General features: G+C 37.9%; 1 protein-coding gene across 12 annotated transcripts in view; it reads left to right on the top strand.

Annotated features, from left to right (window-relative positions):
- The window catches only part of LOC144077528 (uncharacterized), a 178,492-nt gene that overhangs the window by 145,014 nt on the left and 5,856 nt on the right, over nucleotides 1-27,622 (top strand). For all 12 annotated transcript variants that reach the window (XR_013301033.1, XR_013301035.1, XR_013301034.1 and 9 more), the window contains 3 exons: nucleotides 15,961-16,019; nucleotides 17,267-17,387; nucleotides 27,328-27,480. Coding sequence is in view for 6 of the 12 variants with exons in the window: in XM_077605330.1 (XP_077461456.1) it covers nucleotides 15,961-15,991 (31 nt within the window). In the remaining 6 variants the exon portion in view is untranslated. The remainder of the gene's footprint in view (nucleotides 1-15,960; nucleotides 16,020-17,266; nucleotides 17,388-27,327; nucleotides 27,481-27,622) is intronic.

The raw sequence follows: 27,622 nt of genomic DNA, 5'->3' as shown, positions 1-27,622 counted from the left end.
CCAAGGGTGTCAGAATCGGGTTGGTTTGCGGGCCGCTTTAACGTCAACTTGATTTCACGTGGGCCGGACCATTTTAGATATAATATTTCAATTTTTTTTAATAAATGGATTAAAAGCCCTGAATATTCAGTTTTTATAGATCTAAAACAATGTTTATTTTAGCTTTTGTATATATTTTTAGATTTTACAAAATGATTTTTGAACTAAAAAAATGGATTAGAAAATGACAATTATTGATTTAAAAGTGGGAAAATCAGGAAATGTAATATACATATATACTCATCATTTTAATTTGATCCTAAAACAGAAGTCGGCACTCATCATTTACTTTCCCGGGCCACACAAAATGATACGACGGGCCATTATTTGGCCCCCGGGCCGCCACTTCGACACATCTGCCCTAGACCTAGACATAAATATAGGTAATAAATAAGTTAATAAATAAATAAATATGTAATAAATATATATATATATAACTTCATATTTAAATAAATATAAAAAAATGTGTATATATAAATAATTAAATACATTTATATATATAAAAATAAATAAATATTTTAGAAATAAAAAATATATAAATTAATTAATAGATAAATAAATAGATAAAATTATGTGTATATATAAATAAATATATAAATAAAAAATAAAAATAAATATATATATATAAATAAATAAAAAATATGTATGTATATAAATACAAAATGTAAAGTAATTGTTATCACGGCTTGGCCAGACACTGCTTTAACTCATTAGACATCCGATTCATTTCAAGTGGGAGGTTGACGGCGAATGAAAATGCTTTCTACTCGCGATAAACGTATTTAAATCCACAGCAGAATAATCGATTGCTCCTTTATTTAGAGCGATATGCCATGCTGGCGGCCATCTTACTTAGGTCTCAAAGTTCCACGTCCTACTCTCTTCTCTACTGTATTCTAAAATACTCTAAAGTTTGTAAGGCCTTCCATGTGACTAGATTTCATCTCCTTGCAATCAGAGCCACAAGTCAAGCACGAAGGGGGGGTGAAAAACTGATTTCCATTCTTTGCAGTTAACAAGAATGCTCTCCAAATGTGTATATTTTGACTGGAGACTTTGGCGGTCGGTGTCAACGCGCTCGCTCCATGAAAGCAGACGTATGCATAATTCACGCACAACGGCGAACGGCTACAGCGTGTCGGATGAATAAACTAGAATGCTAAATATTTGACAGAATGCTAATAATTGCAGAAAGAATTCATTAGGATCCGCGAGGCATCCTTATGAATAATGGACCTGGAGGAGTAGGCCAACATCACGCCCGATCTTCAATACCTGATCGCTTCATTCGAGCTAGCGTGGGAAGGGCAAAAGCGCCATCTGGTGGTGATGGGCAGTAGTGTAGTTTGTTGCATCAATGAGAAAAGTTGGAGGAAAATGTTTTGTTTCATATTTTTCAAAGAAAAATGTGTTTGGAAGGAGAAGGAAAGATTATTTTAATTTTGGGGAAGCAATATTGATTCAAGTAGAAGAGAATTCATTTTTTTTTAAATAGGTTGGCGGCCTTAGAGAAGCAGAATTATTAATATTAATGTATATGATTATGTACCCTTGTGTGGTCCGATATATGGATAAAAAATGTTAATACTTTAATAGGGCAAGTGACTAATTTGGCTCATTTTAAAAAGACTTAAATATGATTTTTTATTTATGATATTGTTTTGTTTTTGTATATTTTTTAATTATTTTAAATACATTTTTGGAAATTAATATAGTGGGAATACAAAGGAAAGTAATGAAATTTAAGTGAATAAATATATAATAGACACTTTTTTATGACACCAAGTTTAAAAAGTAGTTTTATTTAAATATATATAATACTTTGCATTCACAAACAATCGTTTTTTGGTATTTTACGCTGGCATTTTTTTATTATTATTATTTTATTTAGTGCTGAGTCGCAAAAGTGGCTTCTGCTAATGAGTTTCAGTGTGGATTTTCACATTTTTAATAACTTTAAAAATAATAATACTTAATAGCGGAAAAAATCACAAAGTAGCAAATTTGCGATAAGTGAAGACACATTAATCGAGGGATTACTGTAACTGCATTTTCCTGAAATTTTAATATTATTATTCCAATCCTCTAGGTCACATGTGTCAAAGTGGCGGCCCGGGGGCCAAATCTGGCCCGCCGCATCATTTTGTGTGGCCCGGGAAAGTAAATGATGAGTGGCGACTTTCTGTTTTAGGATCAAATTCAAATGAAGAGTATAGATGTATATTTAATTTCCTGATTTCCCCCTTTTAAATCAATAATTGTCACTTTTTAATCATTTTTTTCTGTTTTTTTAGTTCAAAAAATCATTTTGTAAAATCTAAAAATATATTTTAAAAAAAATCTAAAATAAACATTGTTTTAAATCTACAAAAAAACTGAATATTCAGGGCTTTTAATCCAGTTCTTTTAATCATTTATTTAAAAAAAATCTAAATATATCTAAAATGGTCTGCCCCACGTGAAATCAAGTTGACGTTAATGCGCCCCGCGAACCAACCCGAGTCTGACACCCTTGCTCTAGGTGGCAGTAATGAGTTTCCTATCTCCTTGTACAGTGAGTTTTTAACTTAGTCGCAATAGTGAAAGTCAGTTCGACAGCTTTTGTGTTCATTCTTGGCTGACAACGATTTGATGTGCGTTTTCCCACTATTTGATTCCTCTGAAGCGCCGTACTTTTTCCGAGTTAAGTTGCCGAATGACATTTTGGGCAGAGGTGTTTATTCCGTTGTCAAATTCTTCTCGTCTCCGTCGGCTTGATCAAAGTTGACGTCTGCGCCCTCCCGCCTGTGTTTTCTTGTGAAAAAACAATGTATATTTCAAAGAGTTGACTCCCCTTTTTTTTCCTTTTTATCGCCCCCCTTGTCAGTGAAGACTTCTCTTTGGCTTATTAATGCATTTGCAGATTTATTTATATCGGAGGATGCCGCAAAAAGCCACGAGTGTCTCGGGGAGGGCGCTCGGATGGCTTTCGGGCACGAGGTGCAAATGTTTGAAAAAAGGATTTCTCCCAGGAATTGTAAAGCCTCGCGTTTGTTTGGTCACTCATTTCAACCATGTATTTATTTTAAAAAAAAACAAAGTCAATAGTTCGGGCCTCAAACATTGTTACAAATACAGTATTTTCAATTGTTTTTTTTCCTCAAAATGGTCATGTATAATTCATTCATTCATTTTCCCAACCGCTTAACCTTGCAAGGGGTGCCGGAGCCTACCCCTATCTGACTACGGGCACCTGAATCAGTGGCCGGCCAATCGCAGGGCACAATGAGCTAAACAACCAATCCGTTTTAGCTAGGATCAAGCTAGCATACAATTAGCTTAACCTGCATGTTTTGGAATGTGGGAGGAAACCGGAATACCCAGTTAAATCCCACGCAAGCCCGGGGAGAACATGCGAATTCCACACAGCAAAGACCCACCTTGGCATCGAACCCCCGACCCCAGAACTGTGAGGCCGGTGCCCTAACCTCCCTCATAGCTAAAAACAAGGGTGTCAGACTCGGGTTGGTTCGCGGGCCGCTTTAACGTCAACTTGATTTCACGTGGGCCGGACCATTTTAGATATAATATTTCGATTTTTTTAAAATATAAATTGATTAAAAGAACTGGATCAAAAGCCCTGAATATTCCTGTTTTTACAGATCTAAAACAATGTTTATTTGATCTTTTTTATATATTTTTAGATTTTACAAAATGATTTTTGAACTAAAAACAGAAAAAAAATGATTAAAATATGACAATGATTGATTTAAAAGGGGGAAAATCAGGAAATTGAATATACATCTATACTCTTCATTTTAATTTGAACCTAAAACTGAAAGTTGGCACTCATGATTTATTTTCCGGGCCACACAAAATGATGCGGCGGGCCATATTTGGCCCCCTTGCCGCCACTTTGACACATGTGGCTAAGAACGAGCTAGCATCCAATTAGCCTAGCATGCATGTTTTAGGAATGTGGGAGGAAACCGGAGTACCTAGTTAAATCCCACGCAAGCACCATGCAAACTTTTAACCCACCTGGGATCGAACCCTCGACCCCAGAACTGTGAGTCCAACGTGCTAATCACTCATCCGCCACATTATTATTATTATTTTTTTTTTAATTTCCAGCCTTAAATTCTCTCTAAACTACATCCCACAACTAATTAAGTCGCAGCACGACGCCCAAGCCAACACGATTCCCTTAATTAATCCGATGACATCACCGGGGACTTCATTTTTTTTTTAAAGACCCCGCATCTCATTAAAAACCCCATACAGACCACCCGGGCTCCCATAGACCTCTCCCCCTGGCCAGAACCCAAAATCCCCCCCAAACAAAACCCCGAACATCCCTTAAAGAACGTCCTCGGCCTGGCGACCCAAATTTCCAACGGCACTTGAAAGCATCACACGACAAGCCTTGTCATTTTCCCCCGCCGGGCCCCGTAGAGCAAGAAGCGTAAATAGAATAAAAGAATGTGTGTAAATGAATATTAAAAGCAATCTTCTCATCCCCGGTCGCTATTTTTTTCTTTTCTTTTTTTCCCCTCCCCACCTTTGGCTTTCCTCCCCGAGGCCACCGAACGCTACTTTTACATATATTACCTTTTGATTAATGGAGCCGTATTCATTATTCCGCCCCGTCGCTAATTAGAAAACGCACTCCGGCTAATGATATACAGTCGGAATAATACTTGCCCACCAGGCATTTCCATCGCGTCGGCTTTTCGCGCTCGAGCGCTCGGTCCGGGTCGGCCGCGGAACTTTCGGCGAGTCCATTAGCAAAAGAGTCACGGCGTGGTTGTTGTCTGGCGTAACGAGGCCCCGCCGTCTCTCGAGAGCGGACGCTTGATGAGGTTCGAGTCGGTCTTAATCAGAGCGCGTGACTGCGTTCCCGCGTTCCCGTGTTCGTGCGTGCGGTCCAGGCCCGAGTCATGTTTCGCATTTTTATTTTGCCGCACTGTTCGGCCTTGTTTTAAATGTTGCGATATGGGGGAAGATTGCTGTTGTACATTTCTTTATTTTCTTTCCTATGGCAAATAAAACGTTCAATTCGATGTTTTAGTGCAAAGGGGTAGGGAACCTATGGCTCGGGAGCCACATGTGGCTCTTTTGATGGGTGCATCTGGCTCTTTCGCGAACCTGTGAGCTAAAATATGGAAATCGCTGGTGACCGAACTGAGATATTACAAATAGAACTGCTTTAATCTTCATTTTTTTTGCAGTAGACTCTTCTGGAATGCATCCTCTCATTGATTAGTAAAGGCATAAGAATCTTTTAAAACATATTCCGTTTTTTCCACTTTAAAAGTGGTGAAATTACAAAAAAAAAATGAAAAGGAACTCGTTTACATGTATGTATTTGGACTTTTAAATTGGTAGTATGGCTCACAAGGAATAACATTGGAAAATATGAATTGTTTGTGGCTCTCTTCGTCAAAAAGGTTCCCGACCCCTTTTTTAGTGGGTCGGTGAGGGAGTGGTTAGTGCTTTAGCTTCCTAGTTCTGGGGTCTTGGGTTCAAATCCAGTCCAGTGTGGAGTTTGCATGTTTTCCCTGGGCCTCCGTGGGTTTTCTCTGGGTACTCCGGTTTCCTCCCACATTCCAAAGACATGCACAACAGGCTGATTGGACACTCTAAATTGCCCCTAGATCAGGCATGTCCAAAGTCCGGCCCGCGGGCCAATTGCGGCCCGTGGACAAATTTTTACCGGCCCGCGGCCTCTATCATGAATGTTTTTTTTTTTTTTTTTTTTTAATATTATTATTATTTTTTTTTTTTTTTAATATTTTTTTTTTTTTTTTTTTTTTTCATCATGAAATCAATAATATGCGGCCCGCCAGCACTGTTGACCACAGTATAAAATACATGTGTACAAAAAGCTATTTTTCATATTTTTCATTTCACCAGAAGATGGCAGTAGCCCTGTGGCCGCACTCTGGCCGCCGTGACCCTTGACCTTGCGTGATCGTTTCAGCCCAGCACATTTCTAACATGGCGTCTGTAAACAAAAAAAGGAAAGTTGACCGCGAGGGCCGCCGCTTCCAGGACAAGTGGAAATTTGAGTATTTTTTCACTGAAATACGAAACAACTGTGTCTGCCTAATTTGCCAAGTGACTGGCTGTTTTCAAGGAATTCAACATCAAGAGGCACTACCAGACGAAACATGCTAGCTACGACAAGCTAACTGGGAACAAACGCGGTGAAAAAGTGAAGCAACTGGAAGCTGTTTTAACGGCACAGCAAAGCTTTTTCACAAGAGTCCGTGAGTCAAATGAAAATGCCACAAAGGCAAGCTACGACGTGGCAACGCTGATTGCAAAGCACTGCAAACCTTTCACTGAGGGTGAATTTATTAAAGACTGTGTAATGAAAATGGTTGAGAAAATTTGTCCCGCGAAGAAGCAAGAGTTTGCCAATATTTGCCTGGCTCGTAATACAGTGGTACGGAGAATTGAAGACGTTTCATTAGATATTAAGAGACAGTTAGAGGCAAAAGGAACTGAGTTTGACTTTTTCTCGTTAGCGTGCGATGAAAGCACGGATGCGTCCGACACCGCTCAGTTACTGATCTTTTTAAGAGGAGTGGACAATGACATGAACGTGAGTGAAGAGCTTCTGGACCTCCAGAGTCTGAACGGCCAAACAAGAGGAACGGATTTATTTGTTTCTGTTTGTTCCACCGTAAAAAAACCATAACGGTCAAATTTCCATGGTTAGTTACTACTACTACATTCAAAGAATGTCAGGCTAAATAGTCGGCCCCCACACATTTTCACCTTACCAAATCTGGCCCTCTTTGCAAAAAGTTTGGACACCCCTGCCCTAGATTGTGGTTGTCCTTTGTCTGTTCGCGCTCTGCGATTGGCTGGGCCCCAATTCTGGGTGTCCCTCGCTTGAATTCAGCTGGGATAGGCTCCAGCACCCTCTGCGACTCTATTCCAGACAACTACACACTAACTTGGTAGCCAGGAGAATGTCACACAAAAAAATTAATTGATTTAATTTGTAAAAATAATCATATGTAGCCCCAAAAAACATTTTAAAACAAATTTTATCATATTTTTTACGTTTCTGACTTTGTCTATTCTATCTCATTATTATTATTATTATTATTATTATTATCATTATCATTCTGAGTCTGTGTCTGAGAATGAGAATGATTATGATTATTATCAGTATCATCATTATTATTATTATTGCTTTTTTTACTTTCTATTTTTTAAAAGAAGTTAATTTAACCCTTACTGACCCTCCCAGTCAAAATGTTTAGTTAATCTATCACCGTCAACGGCATTAAAATTAACACCATGAGCTACCAGATTCCCATTTTAAAAGGGATTGGACACCGAAAATTGACCATTCCCTGCCAGTCCTCTTACTTCAAATTGATTGGACGTCCATGCTCATCCACAAGTTCAAAGCAATTGAACACCTGCCAAAATGAATCCCCCAAACCAAAGTTATAGAGATCCAAAGAGAAAGCAAGTCCATCAATTATCTGCCGTCCCATCCCCCTTTCGCGGGTGGGCCGACCGACCGAGCGACCGACCAACCGGCACGCTTCTAAAAGCGAAGCCCATCCAAATCACACCTCGGCACTAATGCAGGCCATTCCCTTCGGACCCCCCACGACAGAAGTAATGGCTGGGGCGGCGTGATGGATGGAGGCAATGGGTCGCGGCGTGTTAGCGACAAGGTTACAACAACTTTAATACCGTGGGGCGCTACGGGGGAGGGGCGGAAATGCGTATTTTGGAGGTCTAACAACCCGTGGTGGAACATCAGGCTCGAAAAACGGTTAGAAATGGACTCCACGGGGGTGCCGTCATCTAGTTTTGGCACGTTTCTGCTCCCAAACTGGGATTGTGTAGCCTCAAAACCAGTTGATTTGTCTTTACAAGCCAAATTTGCACGGGTCTTGAGATACTTTTTAAGTATTCATTTTCTGGAACCAGGGTCGCGGGGGTGCTGGTGTGTATTCCAGTGAACTATGGGCACCCTGAATCGGTGGCCGGCCAATCGTGGGGCACTAGGAGATAAAGGACAACAAATCAGAGCTAGGGTTAGGCAATTTGGGGGCTTGAATTAGCTTAGCGTGGATGTTTGGGGGAGGTGGGAGGGAAACGGAGTACCCGGAGGGAACCCACGCAAGCCTGGGTAGAACATGGAAACTTCACACAGCTGGGATAAAGATTAACATACAGTAAAAATGAAGTGAGGTAGAACAATGGCAAAATTGGTTAGCCACATGTTAGCCATTGGTTAGCCCAAATGTGTCAAAGTGGCGGCCCAGGGGCCAAATCTGGCCCGCCGCATCATTTTGTGTGGCCCAGGAAAGTAAATCATGAGTGCCGACTTTCTGTTTTAGGATCAAATTCAAATGAAGAGTAGAGATGTATATTCAATTTCCTGATTTTTACCCTTTTAAATCAATCATTATCATTTTTTCTGTGTTTTTACTTCAAAAATCATTTTGTAAAATCTAAAAATAATTTTAAAAAAGCTAAAATAAACATTGTTTTAGATATATAAAAAACGGAATATTCAGGGTTTTTAATCCAGTTCTTTTAATCCATTTATTTTTTTAAAAATCTAAATATTATATCTAAAATGGTCCGGCCCAGGTGAAATCAAGTTGACGTTAAAGCGGCCCGCGAACCAACCCGAGTCCGACACCCTTGCGCTAACCACATGATAGCCATTGGTTAGCCATGTTGTTTTTGAGCAAGATGAAAATTTGCAGTGTTAAGCCAATGAATGAATCAAAAATAAATAAGTGGGCCGGCCTAAATTGTCCATAACAGTATTGACATTCTCATTTGGCTTCAATTCCGATATTGTCGTGCATTTAAACCAGCCCGATTTGGTCACGCGACGACGCTGACAAATCACAAGCGACAACTCGTGGTTTTTTTTTGTCGCCTCCCGTGGCTCCCGTCAAGCGAAGGTTGTGTGATAGAAACCCGCTTTCCCCCCCTCGCCGCCTCAGAAGTGTTTGAAAGCCGCCACATTTGCGAACGGCGTCGGCTTAAAGGCGAACACGGGCAAAGTGACAAGCCCAAAGCCGCCTTGGTATTCCCCATCCCTTTTTCGGCGTGTCATCCGGCTTTCTCTGGACACCTGATGGATGGTGACGGCCTATATCGCTCGGCTCCTCGCTATGAAAGAGAATTTAGCCATGAAATGTTAATGAGGCGCAATTTCTTGCCGCGCTTTTTTTATTACAGGCCGCCGCTTTTTGAACATTATTCAAAGCCACGTGCACAAATTCCGCTGTTTGCCATCAATGAATCATGCGCGCTTGTCACCCGAGTCGCGCCACTTCTTTAATCAGGAACGTCGGGAGGTGTTTCTTTACCGTCAACAAAAATTAGCACACTTAAAGGAGGTTATTCTATTCCGTTTCTCCACTTGTGTCACGCCGGAGGCGGAGCGGGACGTCCCGTAGGCGGGCACGTGACAAATAACGCGGGGCAAATGTCTGTTCCTTCCCGTTCATTGGTTTTCCCGACCGCCGAGGGTGCTGGAGCCTGTCCCGCCGGCTGACTCTCAATAGGTGACCGGCAAATGGCAGGGTACGAGGAGACAAAGGACAACCAATCGCTCGTCAATTTAGAGCAGGGGTGTCAGACTCGGGTTGGTTCGCGGGCCACTTTAACGTCAACTTGATTTCACGTGGGCGGGACCATTTTAGATATAATATTTAGATATTTTTAATAAATTGATTAAAAGAACTGGATTAAAAGCCCTGAATATTCCGTTTTTTATAGATCTTAAACAATGTTTATTTTAGCTTTTTTTAAATATATTTTTAGATTTTACAAAATGATTTTTGAACTAAAAACACAGGAAAAATTGATTTAAAAATGACAATTATTGATTTAAAAGGGGAAATCAGGAAATTGAATATACATCTATACTCTTCATTTTAATTTGATCCTAAAACAGAAAGTAGGCACTCATGATTTACTTTCCCGGGCCACACAAAATGATGCGGCGGGCTAGATTTGGCCCCCGGGCTGCCACTTTGACACATGTGCTTTAGAGTCTTCAATAAGCTTAGCATCCCTGTTTTTGGATTGTGGGAGAAACCGGAGTACCCGGAGAAGACCCACGCAAAATGGATTGGAGGTCTATCTTGAAAAAATCTTAAATATGGCCTTTTTCTTTTCATATAGATCATACTTTAATTTATTAACTTATTTGTGACCTATTTATTTATGTCTAGGGTGTCTTTTGCTGTGTCTGTAGTCTCACCCTCTTGCTACTGTGACAGTGAAATTTCCCAAATACAGGATGAATAAAGTTATCTAATCTAATCTAATAGAAAACATGTATTGAATAAAAATAAAAAACTATCCCCCCAAAAAATAATAATATATATTTTGGAGCTTTCATGAAACAAAAAGTGGAATTCGGCCACTTGATTTAGTTTGAGGGCACGTAACTGCGAACGAAGCGATCGATTCCGAGAAAGCGCCATGTTTTTTTATTTTTTAGGATGCTGGTGCTTCTCAATAAGTGATGGGCACGGTTGCCAAGACGCAAGAGTCTGGAGGAATTTCAGGGTCCGTCTAATTAGTTCCCATCAAAAATGTAATCCCGGGAATAACGCCACGGGGCGAGTAGCCCCGAGCCAACGTACCTGGCCCGGGACAAAAAAAATCCACGCCAGATAACGAATGAAAATCTTGTAACCCGGAGCCATGAGTACATTTATATGCTCGACACGAAGGCGCCGTCCGTCGATGTCGGACACCCGCCACTAATTGAATCCCTCCGACGTAGCACGTGTGGATGTGTAATTTTGCCATTAATATGAAAGGCGGCCGTGCTTAATATTTCACGCTTGGGCTGGATATTGTGAGCGTCTCATACATCCTTTAAAGGCCTGTTCATTAATAAACTTTTTTAGTTTGGGGAGATTTAATAAGCAGGTGAGAAGGAGGAGGATGAAGATGATGTAGTATGTTGGGAAGTATTTGTCATGTCAAGGGTTGGCTGGGTTTTGGACCGAGATACAATTTTAGGTCTTGAGAAAGACATTACTTTGAGTTTTAGGGATGTTTATTGTCAGTTTTGATGTTTAATTTAGCAAGGGATTCTTAGCCAAATCCCAAAAAAGTGCTTTTGTTGCATTTTTATACTAACCACATTTCAAGAATAATGTAACATTATAAATGTAGTTTGATTTTTTTTGTTTACTTTGGTTAATATCCAGTAATTATCAAAATAAAAGAAAAAACATCTCTAAAATGTAGGCATAATAATTATCGATAGAATCAATATGATTACAAATACCACTTGAACAAATCAGATACATATACATGTATTACAATAATTAGCAATCTATATAGTACCCCAAATGACTTTTTAAAAAGTATTTTAAAAAATGCAGGAACTATTTCATCATGGCAACCCATCGCAAATTATTTTCCATTAAATTCAATGAAGTCAAATCAATTTTACTACAAATAACCCTTAAACAAATCAGATAAATATAAATGTCTTACCATCATTAGCAATCTATACAGTATCCCAAATTATTTTTTATAAAATATAAAAATAATCAAAAAAGAAAAAGAAAATTGGCAGGAAATATTTAATCATGGCAACCCGTTACAAATTATTTTCCATTAAATTCAACCAAGTCAAATCAATATGATTACAAATGACACTTAAACAAATCAGATAAATATATGTCTTACAATCATTAGCAATCTATATAGTATCCCAAATTACTTTTTAAAAAGTATAACAAAATGTGCAGGAAATATTTCATCATGGCAACCCGTTGCTAATTATTTTCCATTAAATTCAATGAAATCATATCAATTTTATAACAGATGACACTTAAACAAATCAGATAAATATATAATATGTATTCCAATAAATAGCAATGTCTTACAGTAACCTCCAAAACATATTAAAAAGTATAAAAATAATCCCCCCCAAAAATTGGCAGGAAATATTTAATCATGGCAACCCGTTGCAAATTCTTTTCCATTAAATTCAACCAAGTCAAATCAATAATATCACAAATGACACTTAAACAAATCGGATAAATATACATAACATGTATTGCAATAATTAGCAAAATTAGCAAACAGTACCCCAAAAAGTACATAAATAATCTAAAAAAAAATTGAGAATGCAAATTATTTTCCATTCAAATTCGTAGTCAAATCAAAATGACTACCATCATTGCCATCCCTCCCAGTCCAAACAGATAGGACGCCCACAGCATAATTTTTTGAAGCTCCACCTCCCGACTGTACTGACTTTTTTTTTTAGCGCCGCTTAATTCGTAGCTCGTTGGGTCTGTCTAGATTTGGACCTTGACGTCCCCTCCCCCCTCCCAGACTGGATCCCGTCTCGTTCCCCGGGAGCCTAACCCACAACCCCCCCCCCACACCGTACCCCCAATAGAGATGTAAAAAGCCCCGTCGCAAGTGCCATTTGTCTGCAGGTTAAGAGAAAGATGAGATATGGGGCGTCGCTGAATAATTCAGGCTCCCACAACACGTGCACTTTTTGCTTTTCAAGCACGACTTATCATTTAATTAGCAACTTCTGCCGGCCTATTTAAATATTCAAAATCTTCCGCCGATCACGTCGGATTAGCCGGCGCCGCCCCGTTCCCCGACATGTCGCTTGTCGTCTCCGTCGACGAGCGTCGGGGGCCCCCGTCGCTCTCGCTTTCGTCTGCGTTCCTTCGACGTCGCCGGCTGGTCCATTAGAGGTGGAAGTGGGGGGGCCGGGGGGGGGGGGTTCTCGGTGGTCCATCGAGACCCGGGGGTGGAGGGGGATGTCGTTAGTAGAGTTAGTTACTCATTGGATTGCAGGTAAATCATGTTTAACTCCTTTAGAGTGACCTGTAAGTTCCCCTAAATCAATGGCAAATGACCTAGAACTGCTCCAAAATCAACAGGAAATGACCCGCAATTGCCCTAAAATCAACAGGATGTGACCTGTAATTTCCCACAATTCGAGAGGAAATTGCCCCAAAGTCTATTTACGAAAAAAAAAATGGAAGAGACAAAAAAACAATAGGCCGTGACCTGTAATTAATCAAAAATCAACAGGAAATGACCCATAATTGCCCTAAAATCAACAGGAAATGACCCGGAATTGCCCTAAAATCAACAGGAAATGACCTGTAATTTCCCACAAATTCAGAGAAAATGACACGAAATTTCCCCAAACTCTTTTTACGAAACAAAATGGAAGACACAAAAAATTAATAGGAAGTGACCTGTAATATCCCGCAAATCAACAGGAAATGACCCGGAATTGCCCTAAAACCACCAGAAAGTGACCTGTAATTTCCCTCAAAATCAACAGCAAATGACCCAAAATTGCCCCAAAATCTATTTACGAAAAAAATGGAAAAACAAAAAAATAAAATAAAATAGGAAGTGACCTGTAATTAATCCAAAATCAACAAGATGTGACCTGGAACTGCTCCAAAACCAACAGGAAATGACCCATAATTGCCCTAAAACCACCAGAAAGTGACATAATTTCCCCCAAATCAACGCAAAGTAACCCGGAATTGCCCTAAACTCTTTCTACCGAACAAACTGGAGGACACCCAAAAAAAATCAACAGGATGTGACCTATAATTGCTCCAAAATCAACAGGAAATGACCCGTAATTGCCCTAAAACCAGCTGAAAGTGACCTATAATTTCCCCCGAATCAACGGGAAGTGACCCGGAACGACTTAACTTAATGAACGATGGCGTCGCGATAGCCGCTGAATATTTCAGGCCCCCTCCCGCCCACCGATCGCTCGGGCGTGGAAAAAGGCGCCTGCCGGTCACGAGGAGACCCCCCCACCCCGAAGACCCCGCGGCGAGGGGAGCGCCTTTTCATCACCGAGCCGGATCGGCCTCAAATGGTTTGATGGGGAAACATTAACGGCCTTTAAATCTCGCGCCCGCCCAAGATGGCCGGCCTTAATAATTGAAGGCGGGCGCGGCGGATTAATGGCGGCGGCGGCGAAGCGACACGCCTTTTGACGTATTTGCGCCGACGAGCTCATCGCCCGCGGACACAGAAAAGACACGGCTCGTGCCTTAATGGGAAAGTGTAAAAAAATAATTAGCTCCAACACCCCAATGGTCCAAAATGGGTCCGCTTTGGGACGCCAAAAATTCAATGGTGGAAATTGGGATTATTATTTTTTGTATTTTTTTTTAAATTGTACATTTAAGATTAGTTCTTGATTTTTTTAACCATAAAAACATACATAAAAAGTCACCTTCAGATTTTTGTTTGTAAAGTGACATCCATCTCCAAGTTTTGTAAAAAAGAATGAATGCAAAAAAATATTTTTTTTTTTAACTGTACATTAAGTTTTTTTTTTTTAACAAACGTGTATTTAAACAAATACACCTAAAAATTACCTTCAGATAGATAGATATATTTTTTTGCTTTTAGATTAAATTTGTTTCACTTTCACATATTTTGGCTCTATTAGACGTGGGGGCGTGGCCTAAAAGGCATTCCCAAACGGTTATTGTTTTTTTAACAAACTTGTATTTAAATAAATAGACCTAAAAATTACCTTCAGATAGATAGATATATATATTTTTTGCTTTTAGATTATTATTTTTTCAGTTTTACATATTTGGGCTCTATTAGACGTGGGGGCGTGGCCTAAAAGGCATTCCCAAACGGTTAGTTTTTTTTTTTTAAACAAACTTGTATTTATACAAATACACCTAAAAATTAACTTCATATATATATTGCTTTTAGATTTTTTTAATTTCAATTTCACGTATTTTGCCTCAATTAGACGTGGGGGGGCGTGGCCTAAAACGATGCCTTCAGTAATCGTGGGTGCTTTGATTGATCCGGACTCCAAATTCTTCCTTTTTACTTTATACCTTCATATAGAAAAATAAATAAAAACAGTAAAATATATCTATATCCCTAACCCACCTCTGCCATCCCTCTCCCCTCAAACAGATCGGACATCCACACTTACATGCACACCGCAACCTGAACTCCCGCTAGCTCCGCCCCCGTCCTCCACGGCCCCGATCACGCAAACCGCCAAAAGAATCAAAAGCGTAACCTCTCCTCCATGTTTTTTTTTTCGACGCCGACACACCCGAATAGCCCAAACGTCTAAAAAAAAAAATGTCACGGGCGAACGAGCGACCAGGCGTGACGAGCGCCGGCATTATAGCGACTGTCCCTTTAAATAATTAAAAAGGCACTTTTGGTGTTGCGCATCAAGCGCACCTATGGAGGTCAACGCGGCGGCCATTTTTAATGTATTCGTAAAAAAAAGAGGCCTTCGCGGCTGGTAATTAGGAAGCGGCGGCATTTCCGCGGGGCGCCCAAGTTTGCGCCCCGCGTTAAAAGCGTAATTCGACGACAAAGCCGTTTTAAGGGGGAAAAGCTAATGTTATATTAAAGGCGGGTTCATGGACGCCACTTCATTATGCGACGCAAACGCTTTCATGTGCAAAAAAAAGGGACGGCGCCGCCCGTGATTATTATTGTTATTAGTATGACGACAGGTTAATAAAACTTTTGCTTTCTTAATTTTTCATACGGGGGAGTAGTGTGCGTTAATGTTTCATGAGCTCCGTATGTGCCAAATATTCCAGCAAAAAGGTTAATAAGACCAAAGATATGATAATGCACCCGCAATAAAAAAAAAAGGGGAATAATAACTCGACTGTGCTTGAATTTGCGTTTCACGCTTTGTTCGCCATTGACGATGATGGGCGTCCAATCAGGTTTGGTCTTTTGCGGTGAATTGAGATGACGATTAATTTTTTTTAGATTTTCGTATTTATTTAAAGTAATATTTTTCATCAGATTTCTGTATTTTCTTTTATTTTTTGGTGTATCTCAGCCTTTATGTCGTATTTTTCTACATTCATTCATTTTCCATATCGTTTATCTTCACAGGGATTATTGGGGGTGCTGGAGCCTATCCTAGCTAACTACAGACCGCCAATAAGGAATACGTAAGTATTTTTTTAGATGTTCTTATTTATTTTAACTCCTATTTTTCATCAATTTTTTGCATTTCCTCAACTTTCTATTGCATTTTTCTACATTCATTCATTTTTTTCTTAACTGCTTATCCTCACGAGGGTCCCAGGGGGTGCTGGAGCCTATCCCAGTAACTCCAAACTGCCAATCAGGAATACATAATATTTTTTTCTAATTTTCTTATTTATTTTAACTAATATTTTCTTTCACTTTTTATGCATCTCAGGTTTGTGTTGTATTTTTCTACAACCATGCTTATCTTCACAAGGGTTTGCAGGGGGGTGCTGGAGCCTATCCCAGCTAACTACGGACACCCTGAACCAGCAAATTGCCTATTTTTCTACATTTTTCAATTTTTCATATAATATATACAAATACTGTATCCCAATCCAAATCAATTGGACATCTAGCACTCAACCATGAGTGTTTTTTATTGTCATTATACAAGTATAATGAGATTTAAAGCTGCACAAATAACAACAATAAAGAAAGATTTCTGGCCCGCACGTTACTTTAACAACGCCAAATAACACGAGCGGCCCAAAAGTTGCGTGAGCCCGAATTTACGCCAAATATGACGAAAACCATCCAGTCGCGGGTGTTAAACTTTCATGCCTCTTTGCGAGCGGTCCGAGTAACAATTGCGCGGTAGGAGTTAAAAAAAAAAAGAGAGATGGCGGGGGAAAAAATACAGGGGGGGTGAAAGGTCATCCATGATTTAAGAACGACGAGACGAGTTGCGATCATCGGGTCTTTCGCCCGGTTTCGTCATGGCGCTCCTAATGAGGCCCGGCCGGCCTGCTCGGGGGGGGGGGGGGGGGGGGGTTGTGGAAGGGGGGGGGGGGGGCAGCACAAGTAAGTGGGCTCGTCTTGGAAAGAAAGGTAAAACGGGGCGACTTGTCGCTCCGGGGCAAGCCACTTTGTCCCGAGGCTGTGTGAAAAGGTCACCGGCCCTCAGGACTCACCACGGGCAGCAGCTGGAGGGGGGGGAGGGGCAAGAGGAGGCGGAGTCCCAAAAATAAAAAGGCTTTACATCAGGGGTGTCAAAGTGTGTTGGGTTGGCGAGGCCGCATTTTGACATTTGTTCATTCGTCAAAGTGGATTGGACGTCTATTGCCGTCAATGGCGCTGAAAGATAAGCATACACAGCCAGTTGAATGGAATTGGACGTATATTATGGTCTGTATGTTCATTTTGTGTCGCTTCTTTGTCATTTCAGGGGAGGTACGACGGGTGACTTGATGGAAATTTTGGAGCATTTCCTATTGATTTGGGGGTGCTGGAGCCTATCCGTGCGGACACCCTGAATTGGAGGCCGGACAAAGAATGACCAATCATAGGTAAGGTTAGCCGCCCGGGGAGATCAAACTCCACATAACACGCTGGGATCGAACCCAGAACTGTGAGGCCAATGCTCAAACCACGTGTACACTGGACCAATTTTTTTTTTCTATACATACACTGAAAAAAAAAGTTTTTTTCTTGAAATTTTGGTTTGGAATTCGAAGTTTTTAACTTTTTTACACTAAATGTGGATTTTTTTTTTATCCGTAGTGGAATTTCTTATATTTTGGGGGGCAGCAGCCTTTTATTTTTCGTAATTAACGTCTCGCATTGGCGCTTTTCAAATCAAAATATACGACGGCTTAACTGGAGCGGACATGGGTCACGAGTAAAACAATCCGTCCGGAGGACAAAGAAGGTCCGCCTTTCATCCGGCAAAGTGACACCAAGTCTTCCGTGCTTTTAGAGGCACTTTGAGACCTCAGCCGAGCAAAGAATAATCACGCCTTTCTACTCCGTCGCGTTCCATATCACCTATAATTTATTCATTTCTTCGTGGGAGAGGAGTGGTGGGGGGGCCGGACGGGGCTGTGGGGGTCTCCTCTAAGGTGCCCACGGAATGATTATACCGAAATAATGGATCCACTATATTTTTGGTTAAGAAACATTTAGAATCCATGTCAGCAAACGTAAATATCACCCAAAGTTTGCACTCCAATTTTGGCCTAAAACTTGAAATTTCCACATGAAATTGTCCCAAAATTCGAGCCATTGATTGCATTGTTTTGGTTGAAATATTTCAGAAATGCTAAAAAAAAATGCCACTTTTCTTGTCGTAACTAGCTTAGCATTTCATGACTCAAAAACTCCCCAATTATTAAAAAAATGTTAATTCTACCATAAATTCTGGGAAAAATTGACCCAAAATTGCAGGAATTTCACCAAAAAAGAACCTAATCACAAGCAAAAATTTCCACCAAAAGTCAATTTGTCCACTCAAAATTGCTCCATCAACATAAAATAACCTAAACAAACCAAACATGAACCCAAAACAACGTAACATTTCACCAAAAAGTTAAAAATATTTCTCAATTTCCCCTAAAATCTCCCCCAAAATCCGCATTGGCAAAGGCACTTATACACATTGAATTAAGCTAATGCTAACTTTTGATCATTGTAACGGCGACTGTGCGCCAAAGGGTTAAAAACTGCTCCTAAATCCAAATGCTGCCCAAAAACTGGCCCCAATTTTTTTGTAAAAATCCTAATTTTACCATATCTTCAAACCACTTTACATTCCGACTTAAAATTTAAGAGGCCAGTCCGACATACGCAACCTAACCCTGCCAAAAACGGCAAATTAGCACAAAATGGATCCCATTCTCATTCAACAAAAAAAACAAAGCCCTATTTCTTCTTTTTTGCGTGTCACCCCGCTCTAAACAAAAGCCAAAGTCTTCCGTGTCCGCCGAGACGCTCGGATCCGGCGTCTGAGCGCGCATCTGGTCCCCAACTGGCGCCCGATTAAAAACTCATGAGGTCGGCGCTCGTTAGTCGACGCGGAGGATAATGCGCTTTGCGTGTCACCCCGAACTTTCAAAGCGCCTATGAATAATTAGCGAGGAGCGCTAAATAAGACGACGGAAAGCGGGACGAGGGGTTGCCACGGGGCCGCCCTTAACGGGAAACGGCGTCGTTATCGGCGCCGACAAAGTCAACGGCGCTTTTTTGGGGAGGGACACATGCCGGATTTGGCTGGACGGATTTTCCTCCGGGCGACATGGCCGTTTAAAATCTCCGTTTTTCGGCATATTGGGCTCCTTTATGGCACGACAGCCGTACCTCTACTTACAAACGTCTCTACTTACCAATACCTCTACATACAAAATATTCAGGTTAAGAAATGCCCAAATGTGAAAATCTGCTCTCAATTTACAAAAAAAGTGTTGAAAATCCGCCTGATACATTTTATTTATTCATATTTACCTCTTTTATGGTATCATTCCGATGATAAGTTGCCAAAAATGGGATAAGGGCTATCAAAAAAGGCAGACATTAGAAGGGAAAAAGGTTTTTTTAATTAAAAACACACAAACACAAAAATTTTAAAAATATTTTAAATATGAATAAATTTAAAAAAATATTTTAAATATGAATACATTTCAAAAAATATTTTAAATATAAATAAATTAAAAAAAATATTTTAAATATAAATAAATTAAAAAAAATATTTTACATATGAATACATTTTAAAAAATATTTTAAATATGAATATATGTAAAAATAATATTTTAAATATAAATAAATTTTAAACAATATTTTAAATATGAATACATTTAAAAAAATATTTTAAATATGAATCATTTTTAAAAAAATCTTCCACTTTTGAGGCCAAAAGTAGCTTTTTGTCTTTTAACTTTGGAAGTTGTTTTTCAGGACTAAACATTTATCCTTAAAAACTAAAATCAAGCTGGATATTTTAAATAAAAATCAATTTATTAAAATATATAACACTTTTGAGACGATTAGATCAGATGATTTTAGTAGTTTTTCTACTTTGTTTTTAATTTTAATAGACTAGACTCCTCCCTCATGAGAGGCGTCTCCCTCCAGTGGATCGGAAAAAGTGGGCGGGGCAACCTACCAACCGCCCTTTGTGCTGAGTTAATGACACCGCTAATATAATTCGCGTTTTTTTCGTTACGAACAGTTAAAATTCAATTTTTGTTTGTTTGTTTATTTGTTGCTTGTTTTTTTGGTGGGTGAAATCCAACACAGAGCGACTCTCACTTGTCCGTGCCCCCCGGGAGGGGCCCCGGATAAATAAATGATGTTTAAATTACACGCGGACATGCGGTATTTTACGCCGGGCCCGCGCAAATTACACTTGTTTACAAGAGGCAGGCTGGTTTTTAGACAAGATCATGTCAATAATTTACTCGCCATGTGTTGTGTGTATGAGTGTGTGTGTTTGTGTGTTTTTAAAAATGTAAAACAGGCTGTGTGACACAACACTTACACAAGTTAATGCACAAAGTCCCCCCGAGAAAAGTTTGTACAATCTGTTTGAAATTGGACTGAGTGAGTGATCGTTTTTTAGAATAATTTAAAAAAAAGTTGGATTGCAAATATAAAACTTGATTGAGGCCTTTTTAGCAAGTATTCAACTTTTGATGTAAAATATTCAGGTGTGTTTGGTTTGTTTTTGAAAATGCTTAAAGATTTATGTCCGTCCCCCCCAGTCAAAATGGATTGGACGCCCAACCAAACTGAGTTTGACAGCCTTGATTATGAGTCTTTAATTAGCTTGGTGTGTGCAAGTGGTTAGCGTGCCGGCTACATGGTTTTGGGGTCGAGGGTTTGATCCCAGGTAGGTCCTGACTGTGTCGACTTTGCGTGGTCTTGGGTTTTCTCCAGGTACTCTGGTTTCCTCTAACATCCTAAAGACGTACATGCTATGCTAACTGTATGCTAAATAGCCCCATAACGATTTATTTAAAATTTATGACTGATGTATTGATTATTTATTTGTCTGTTTGTTTGTTCATATTTGTGCACTTTGCGGTGAAGCTTTTAATCTCATTATACTTTTTTTAATGACAATAAAAGCATTCAATTGGCTAGCCACTGATTTATGGTGTTAGCTGGATAGCATTAGCTTAGCATGCATGTTTTGGGGATGTGGGAGAAAACCAGAGTAGCTGGAGAACAGGCAAAGTCCAGCTAGGACGAGGAAAAAAAGCCTTACTATTCTATGTCGTTTTTTAAGAAAAAAAGCTTTACTATACTATGTAGTTTTTTACGAAAAAAGCCTTACTATACTATGTCGTTTTTTACGAAAAAAGCCTTACTATACTATGTCGTTTTTTTTTAGTAAAAATCCTTACTATACTATGTTGTTTTTTAAGGAAAAAAAGCCTTACTATACTATGTCGTTTTTTAAGGAAAAAAGCCTTACTATACTATGTCAGGTTTTTTAAGCCTTACTATACTATGTCATTTTTTTAAAGCCTTACTATACTATGTCGTTTTTTAAGGAAAAAAAGCCTTACTATACTGTGTTTTTTTAAAGGAAGAAAAGCCTTACTATACTATGTCGTTTTTTTACGAAAAAAGCCTTACTATACTATGTCGTTTTTTTTTTGTAAAAAGCCTTACTATACTTTGTCGTTTTTTTTTTTTAAGCCTTACTATACTATGTCGTTTTTTAAGGAAAAAAAGCCTTACTATACTATGTGGGTTTTTTTAAGGAAAAAAAGCCTTACTATACTATGTCGTTTTTTAAGGAAAAAAGCCTTACTATACTATGTCGGTTTTTTTTACAAAAAAAGCCTTACTATACTATGTCAGGTTTTTTAAGCCTTACTATACTATGTCATTTTTTTTAAAGCCTTACTATACTATGTCGTTTTTTTACGAAAAAAGCCTTACTATACTATGTCGTTTTTTTTTGTAAAAAGCCTTACTATACTATGTCGTTTTTTTTTTTTAAGCCTTACTATACTATGTCATTTTTTAAAGAAAAAAAGCCTTACTATACTATGTCAGGTTTTTTAAGCCTTACTATACTATGTCATTTTTTTTAAAGCCTTACTATACTATGTCGTTTTTTAAGAAAAAAGCCTTACTATACTATGTCGTTTTTTTTTGTAAAAAGCCTTACTATACTATGTCGTTTTTTTTTTTTTAAGCCTTACTATACTATGTCATTTTTTAAAGAAAAAAAGCCTTACTATACTATGTCAGGTTTTTTAAGCCTTACTATACTATGTCATTTTTTTTAAAGCCTTACTATACTATGTCGTTTTTTAAGAAAAAAGCCTTACTATACTATGTCGTTTTTTAAGGAAAAAAAGCCTTACTATACTATGTGGGTTTTTTTAAGGAAAAAAAGCCTTACTATACTATGTCGTTTTTTAAGGAAAAAAGCCTTACTATACTATGTCGGTTTTTTTTTACAAAAAAAGCCTTACTATACTATGTCAGGTTTTTTAAGCCTTACTATACTATGTCATTTTTTTTAAAGCCTTACTATACTATGTCGTTTTTTTTAGTAAAAAGCCTTACTATACTATGTCGTTTTTTTTTTAAGCCTTACTATACTATGTCATTTTTTTAAGAAAAAAAGCCTTACTATACTATGTCAGGTTTTTTAAGCCTTACTATACTATGTCATTTTTTTAAAGCCTTACTATACTATGTCGTTTTTTTTAAGGAAAAAAAGCCTTACTATACTGTTTTTTTTAAAGGAAGAAAAGCCTTACTATACTATGTCGTTTTTTTACGAAAAAAGCCTTACTATACTATGTCGTTTTTTTTAGTAAAAACCCTTACTATACTATGTCGTTTTTTTTTTTAAAGCCTTACTATACTATGTCATTTTTTTAAAGCCTTACTATACTATGTCGTTTTTTAAGGAAAAAAAGCCTTACTATACTGTGGTTTTTTTTAAGGAAGAAAAGCCTTACTATACTATGTCGTTTTTTTACGAAAAAAGCCTTACTATACTATGTCGTTTTTTTTTGTAAAAAGCCTTACTATACTATGTAGTTTTTTTTTTAAAGCCTTACTATACTATGTCATTTTTTAAAGAAAAAAAGCCTTACTATACTATGTCAGGTTTTTTAAGCCTTACTATACTATGTCTTTTTTTTTAAAGCCTTACTATACTATGTCGTTTTTTAAGAAAAAAGCCTTACTATACTATGTCGTTTTTTAAGGAAAAAAGCCTTACTATACTATATCGTTTTTTTTTTTACAAAAAAAGCCTTACTATACTATGTCGTTTTTTTACGAAAAAAGCCTTACTATACTATGTCGTTTTTTACGAAAAAAGCCTTACTATACTATGTCGTTTTTTTTTTGTAAAAAGCCTTACTATACTATGTCGTTTTTTACAAAGAAAAAGCCTTACTATACTATGTCGTTTTTTAAGGAAAAAAGCCTTACTATACTATGTCGTTTTTTTTTTACAAAAAAGCCTTACTATACTGTCGTTTTTTTTTTAAAGCCTTACTATACTATATCATTTTTTTAAGAAAAAAAGCCTTACTATACTATGTCAGTTTTTTTAAGCCTTACTATACTATGTCATTTTTTTTAAAGCCTTACTATACTATGTCGTTTTTTAAGAAAAAAGCCTTACTATACTATGTCGTTTTTTAAGGAAAAAAAGCCTTACTATACTATGTCGTTTTTTAAGGAAAAAAGCCTTACTATACTATGTCGTTTTTTTACGAAAAAAGCCTTACTATACTATGTCGTTTTTTTTTGTAAAAAGCCTTACTATACTATGTAGTTTTTTTTTTAAAGCCTTACTATACTATGTCATTTTTTAAAGAAAAAAAGCCTTACTATACTATGTCAGGTTTTTTAAGCCTTACTATACTATGTCTTTTTTTTTAAAGCCTTACTATACTATGTCGTTTTTTAAGAAAAAAGCCTTACTATACTATGTCGTTTTTTAAGGAAAAAAGCCTTACTATACTATATCGTTTTTTTTTTTACAAAAAAAGCCTTACTATACTATGTCGTTTTTTTACGAAAAAAGCCTTACTATACTATGTCGTTTTTTACGAAAAAAGCCTTACTATACTATGTCGTTTTTTTTTTGTAAAAAGCCTTACTATACTATGTCGTTTTTTACAAAGAAAAAGCCTTACTATACTATGTCGTTTTTTAAGGAAAAAAGCCTTACTATACTATGTCGTTTTTTTTTTACAAAAAAGCCTTACTATACTGTCGTTTTTTTTTTAAAGCCTTACTATACTATATCATTTTTTTAAGAAAAAAAGCCTTACTATACTATGTCAGTTTTTTTAAGCCTTACTATACTATGTCATTTTTTTTAAAGCCTTACTATACTATGTCGTTTTTTAAGAAAAAAGCCTTACTATACTATGTCGTTTTTTAAGGAAAAAAAGCCTTACTATACTATGTCGTTTTTTAAGGAAAAAAGCCTTACTATACTATGTCGTTTTTTTACGAAAAAAGCCTTACTATACTATGTCGTTTTTTTTTGTAAAAAGCCTTACTATACTATGTCGTTTTTTTTTTAAAGCCTTACTATACTATGTCATTTTTTAAAGAAAAAAAGCCTTACTATACTATGTCAGGTTTTTTAAGCCTTACTATACTATGTCTTTTTTTTTTAAAGCCTTACTATACTATGTCGTTTTTTAAGAAAAAAGCCTTACTATACTATGTCGTTTTTTAAGGAAAAAAGCCTTACTATACTATATCGTTTTTTTTTTTTACAAAAAAAGCCTTACTATACTATGTCGTTTTTTTACGAAAAAAGCCTTACTATACTATGTCGTTTTTTACGAAAAAAGCCTTACTATACTATGTCGTTTTTTTTTTGTAAAAAGCCTTACTATACTATGTCGTTTTTTACAAAGAAAAAGCCTTACTATACTATGTCGTTTTTTAAGGAAAAAAGCCTTACTATACTATGTCGTTTTTTTTTTACAAAAAAGCCTTACTATACTATGTCGTTTTTTTTTTAAAGCCTTACTATACTATATCATTTTTTTAAGAAAAAAAGCCTTACTATACTATGTCAGTTTTTTTAAGCCTTACTATACTATGTCATTTTTTTTAAGCCTTACTATACTATGTCATTTTTTTTAAAGCCTTACTATACTATGTCGTTTTTTAAGAAAAAAGCCTTACTATACTATGTCGTTTTTTAAGGAAAAAAAGCCTTACTATACTATGTCGTTTTTTAAGGAAAAAAGCCTTACTATACTATGTCGTTTTTTTACAAAAAAAGCCTTACTATACTATGTCGTTTTTTTTTAAAGCCTTACTATACTATGTCATTTTTTAAAGAAAAAAAGCCTTACTATACTATGTCAGATTTTTTAAGCCTTACTATACTATGTCATTTTTTAAAGAAAAAAAGCTTTACTATACTATGTCGTTTTTTTATACGATGTCGTTTTTTACAAAAAAAGCCTTACTACACCATGTCGTTTTTTAAGAAAAAGGCCTTACTATACTATTACTATACTACTCAGCACTCCTCCACCGCCCCGCCAAATAACATCATTATAACAAAAAAAATTCCCCGTTCGTTTCAAGTTGTTGACCAGCGACACTAACTTTTAAGCCAAATCCGGCGGCAGTCCGAACGGCACTCGAACGCCGCTCGCCCGCTGCCATGCCGACCCTCCCGTCCGTCCCATCTTCTCGCTAAAATGACTGCAGTCAGTGAGGGGAAGAATCCATTTCCAATGTGTGCTTTATGAGATCTTCTTGACAATGCAGTAGTGGATTAGAGACATTTGTGATGAATGTTTGATAAAGACCCCCCACCCCAGCGACCCATCGCCCGCCGCCGCCCGCTCGCTCTCCCTCCATCATCTTTCGTCTCCGTGTGTACCCGTCGCCGCCGCCACCACCGCCGCACGTGTCTGTTTGGATGTCAAAGACAAAGAAAAGAGGAAGAAGGGCGACAAAGAATTGTCAAGAGTGGGGCGAACATTAAAATTCATCGGCGCCAAAGTCGTCTTTCCCTTTTTCCGACGGCGCTCTGTCCTCATCAATTCTTCACCGCCATTTTGACACCCGCGTTTCTTTTTTTTCCGAGACGCCGGCGAAATAAATAAATCAAATAAAACACGCCCCCTTTGAAAATTAATGCGGGTCGGAAAGGAGGGGAAAAAAATAAGAGGCGCGCGCGACATGTCGTCCTGTGTTATTCCCTTTGAAAAGCCATTTTGTTCCGCGGGAAACGCTTGTCGGGTCCGGAGACGCCAGACGTCTTTCTTCGCCGACCGATGTTTGTCGCCGGGCGAGATTTGGACAAGTGGCGAGGGCCAACAAACTTTGATTTGCTCGCTTCGCTGCACGTTTCATACTCGTTTTTTATTTTATTTAGCGCTGATTTCAGACGATGGGTTGAGAAAATATTGAGATTGTGCGTTATTGATCCTCTGGAAGGAGAAATTGGGGGGTTGCGGCAGTGCGAGTACAGCAGGGGTGTCACACTCGGGTTCGCGGGCTGCATTAACGTCAACTCGATTTCATGTAGGCCGGACCATTTTAGATATAATATTTAGTTTTTTTTTTAAATAAATGGATTAAAAGAACTGGATTAAAAACCCTGAATATTCAGTTTTTTTATAGATCTAAAACAATGTTTATTTTAGCTTTTTTAAATATATTTTTAGATTTTACAAAATGATTTTTGAACTAAAAACAGAAAAAATGGATTAAAGAATTACAATTATTGATTTAAAAGGGGGAACATCAGGAAATTTAATATACATCTATACTCTTCATTTTTATTTGATCCTAAAACAGAAAGTCGGCACTCATCATTGACTTTCCCGGGCCAGACAAAATGATGCGGCCGGCCAGATTTGGCCCCCGGGCCGCCACTTTGACACAGATGGAGTACAGTCAAAAGTACGAAAAAAAACTATTTGGAAATTTTAAAAAAGTAGTACAATTGGATTTGTGATGATAAGTGAGATTAGGTGTTGTTCAATTTTTCAGTTTGGTGGAGAAATGTTTCATTTTTTTTAACTTGAGCAATTTTATGTTGAATTTGGGGGTCTAGATTTAGATTAGATTAGAACATTAAATGAATGAAATAGATGAAATAAATTTCATCAAAGATTTGCTCGGAATTGAATTTTTTGCTCTCTTGAATTGAATTTCAGCTTTCAAAATTGGCGTTAAAATATTTATTGACTTTAACACCAACTTTTTTTTGTTCCAAATGTGATTTTTCATTTTCCATCATCGAATATTAGCTTTTCAGTGTGACTCCAATTGACTGAACTTAACTTCCTGCATTGTTTAGGTTGAAATATCCCACAAATGCTAAAAAAAAAAAAAAAAAAAATTTAAACAGCAAGACCAACTTTTATGCAATTTCTCCTCCAATGTATTTTTTCCACTTACAACTGAACTGAATGAAGTTGAATTGCACTTTTACGCATCTTACTTTGACTGCATTTTTTTTGTTTTTTGTGACCCTACCAGCGTCCAGATTTGGCGGAGGAAGAAAAAAAGGGGGAAAAAAAGAGAACGGCACGGCACGCATGGGAGAAAGCGGAGTGGAGCGCTCGTGGCAAACGCAAACGTCGCACGGGAGATGAGCATGAAAAATGGATGGGCTTTCCATTTGAATTGAAGGTAGGCATCACTCTGCCTAAGTAGGCCTGTCTCTTGAAATCAGAGGAACTGTCGCCCGTGTGACTGCCTGTTTACAAAATAGCAGGCTGAAAATGAGACCTGCTCCCCGCGGACCAGCTAACTTGTCTAAATATAAATAATG

This window comes from Stigmatopora argus, chromosome 7, assembly GCF_051989625.1.
Source record: "Stigmatopora argus isolate UIUO_Sarg chromosome 7, RoL_Sarg_1.0, whole genome shotgun sequence".
NCBI classification, from domain to species: domain Eukaryota; kingdom Metazoa; phylum Chordata; class Actinopteri; order Syngnathiformes; family Syngnathidae; genus Stigmatopora; species Stigmatopora argus.
Note: the sequence above shows the minus strand (reverse complement) of the source record. Positions and strands in the feature narration are given on the sequence as shown.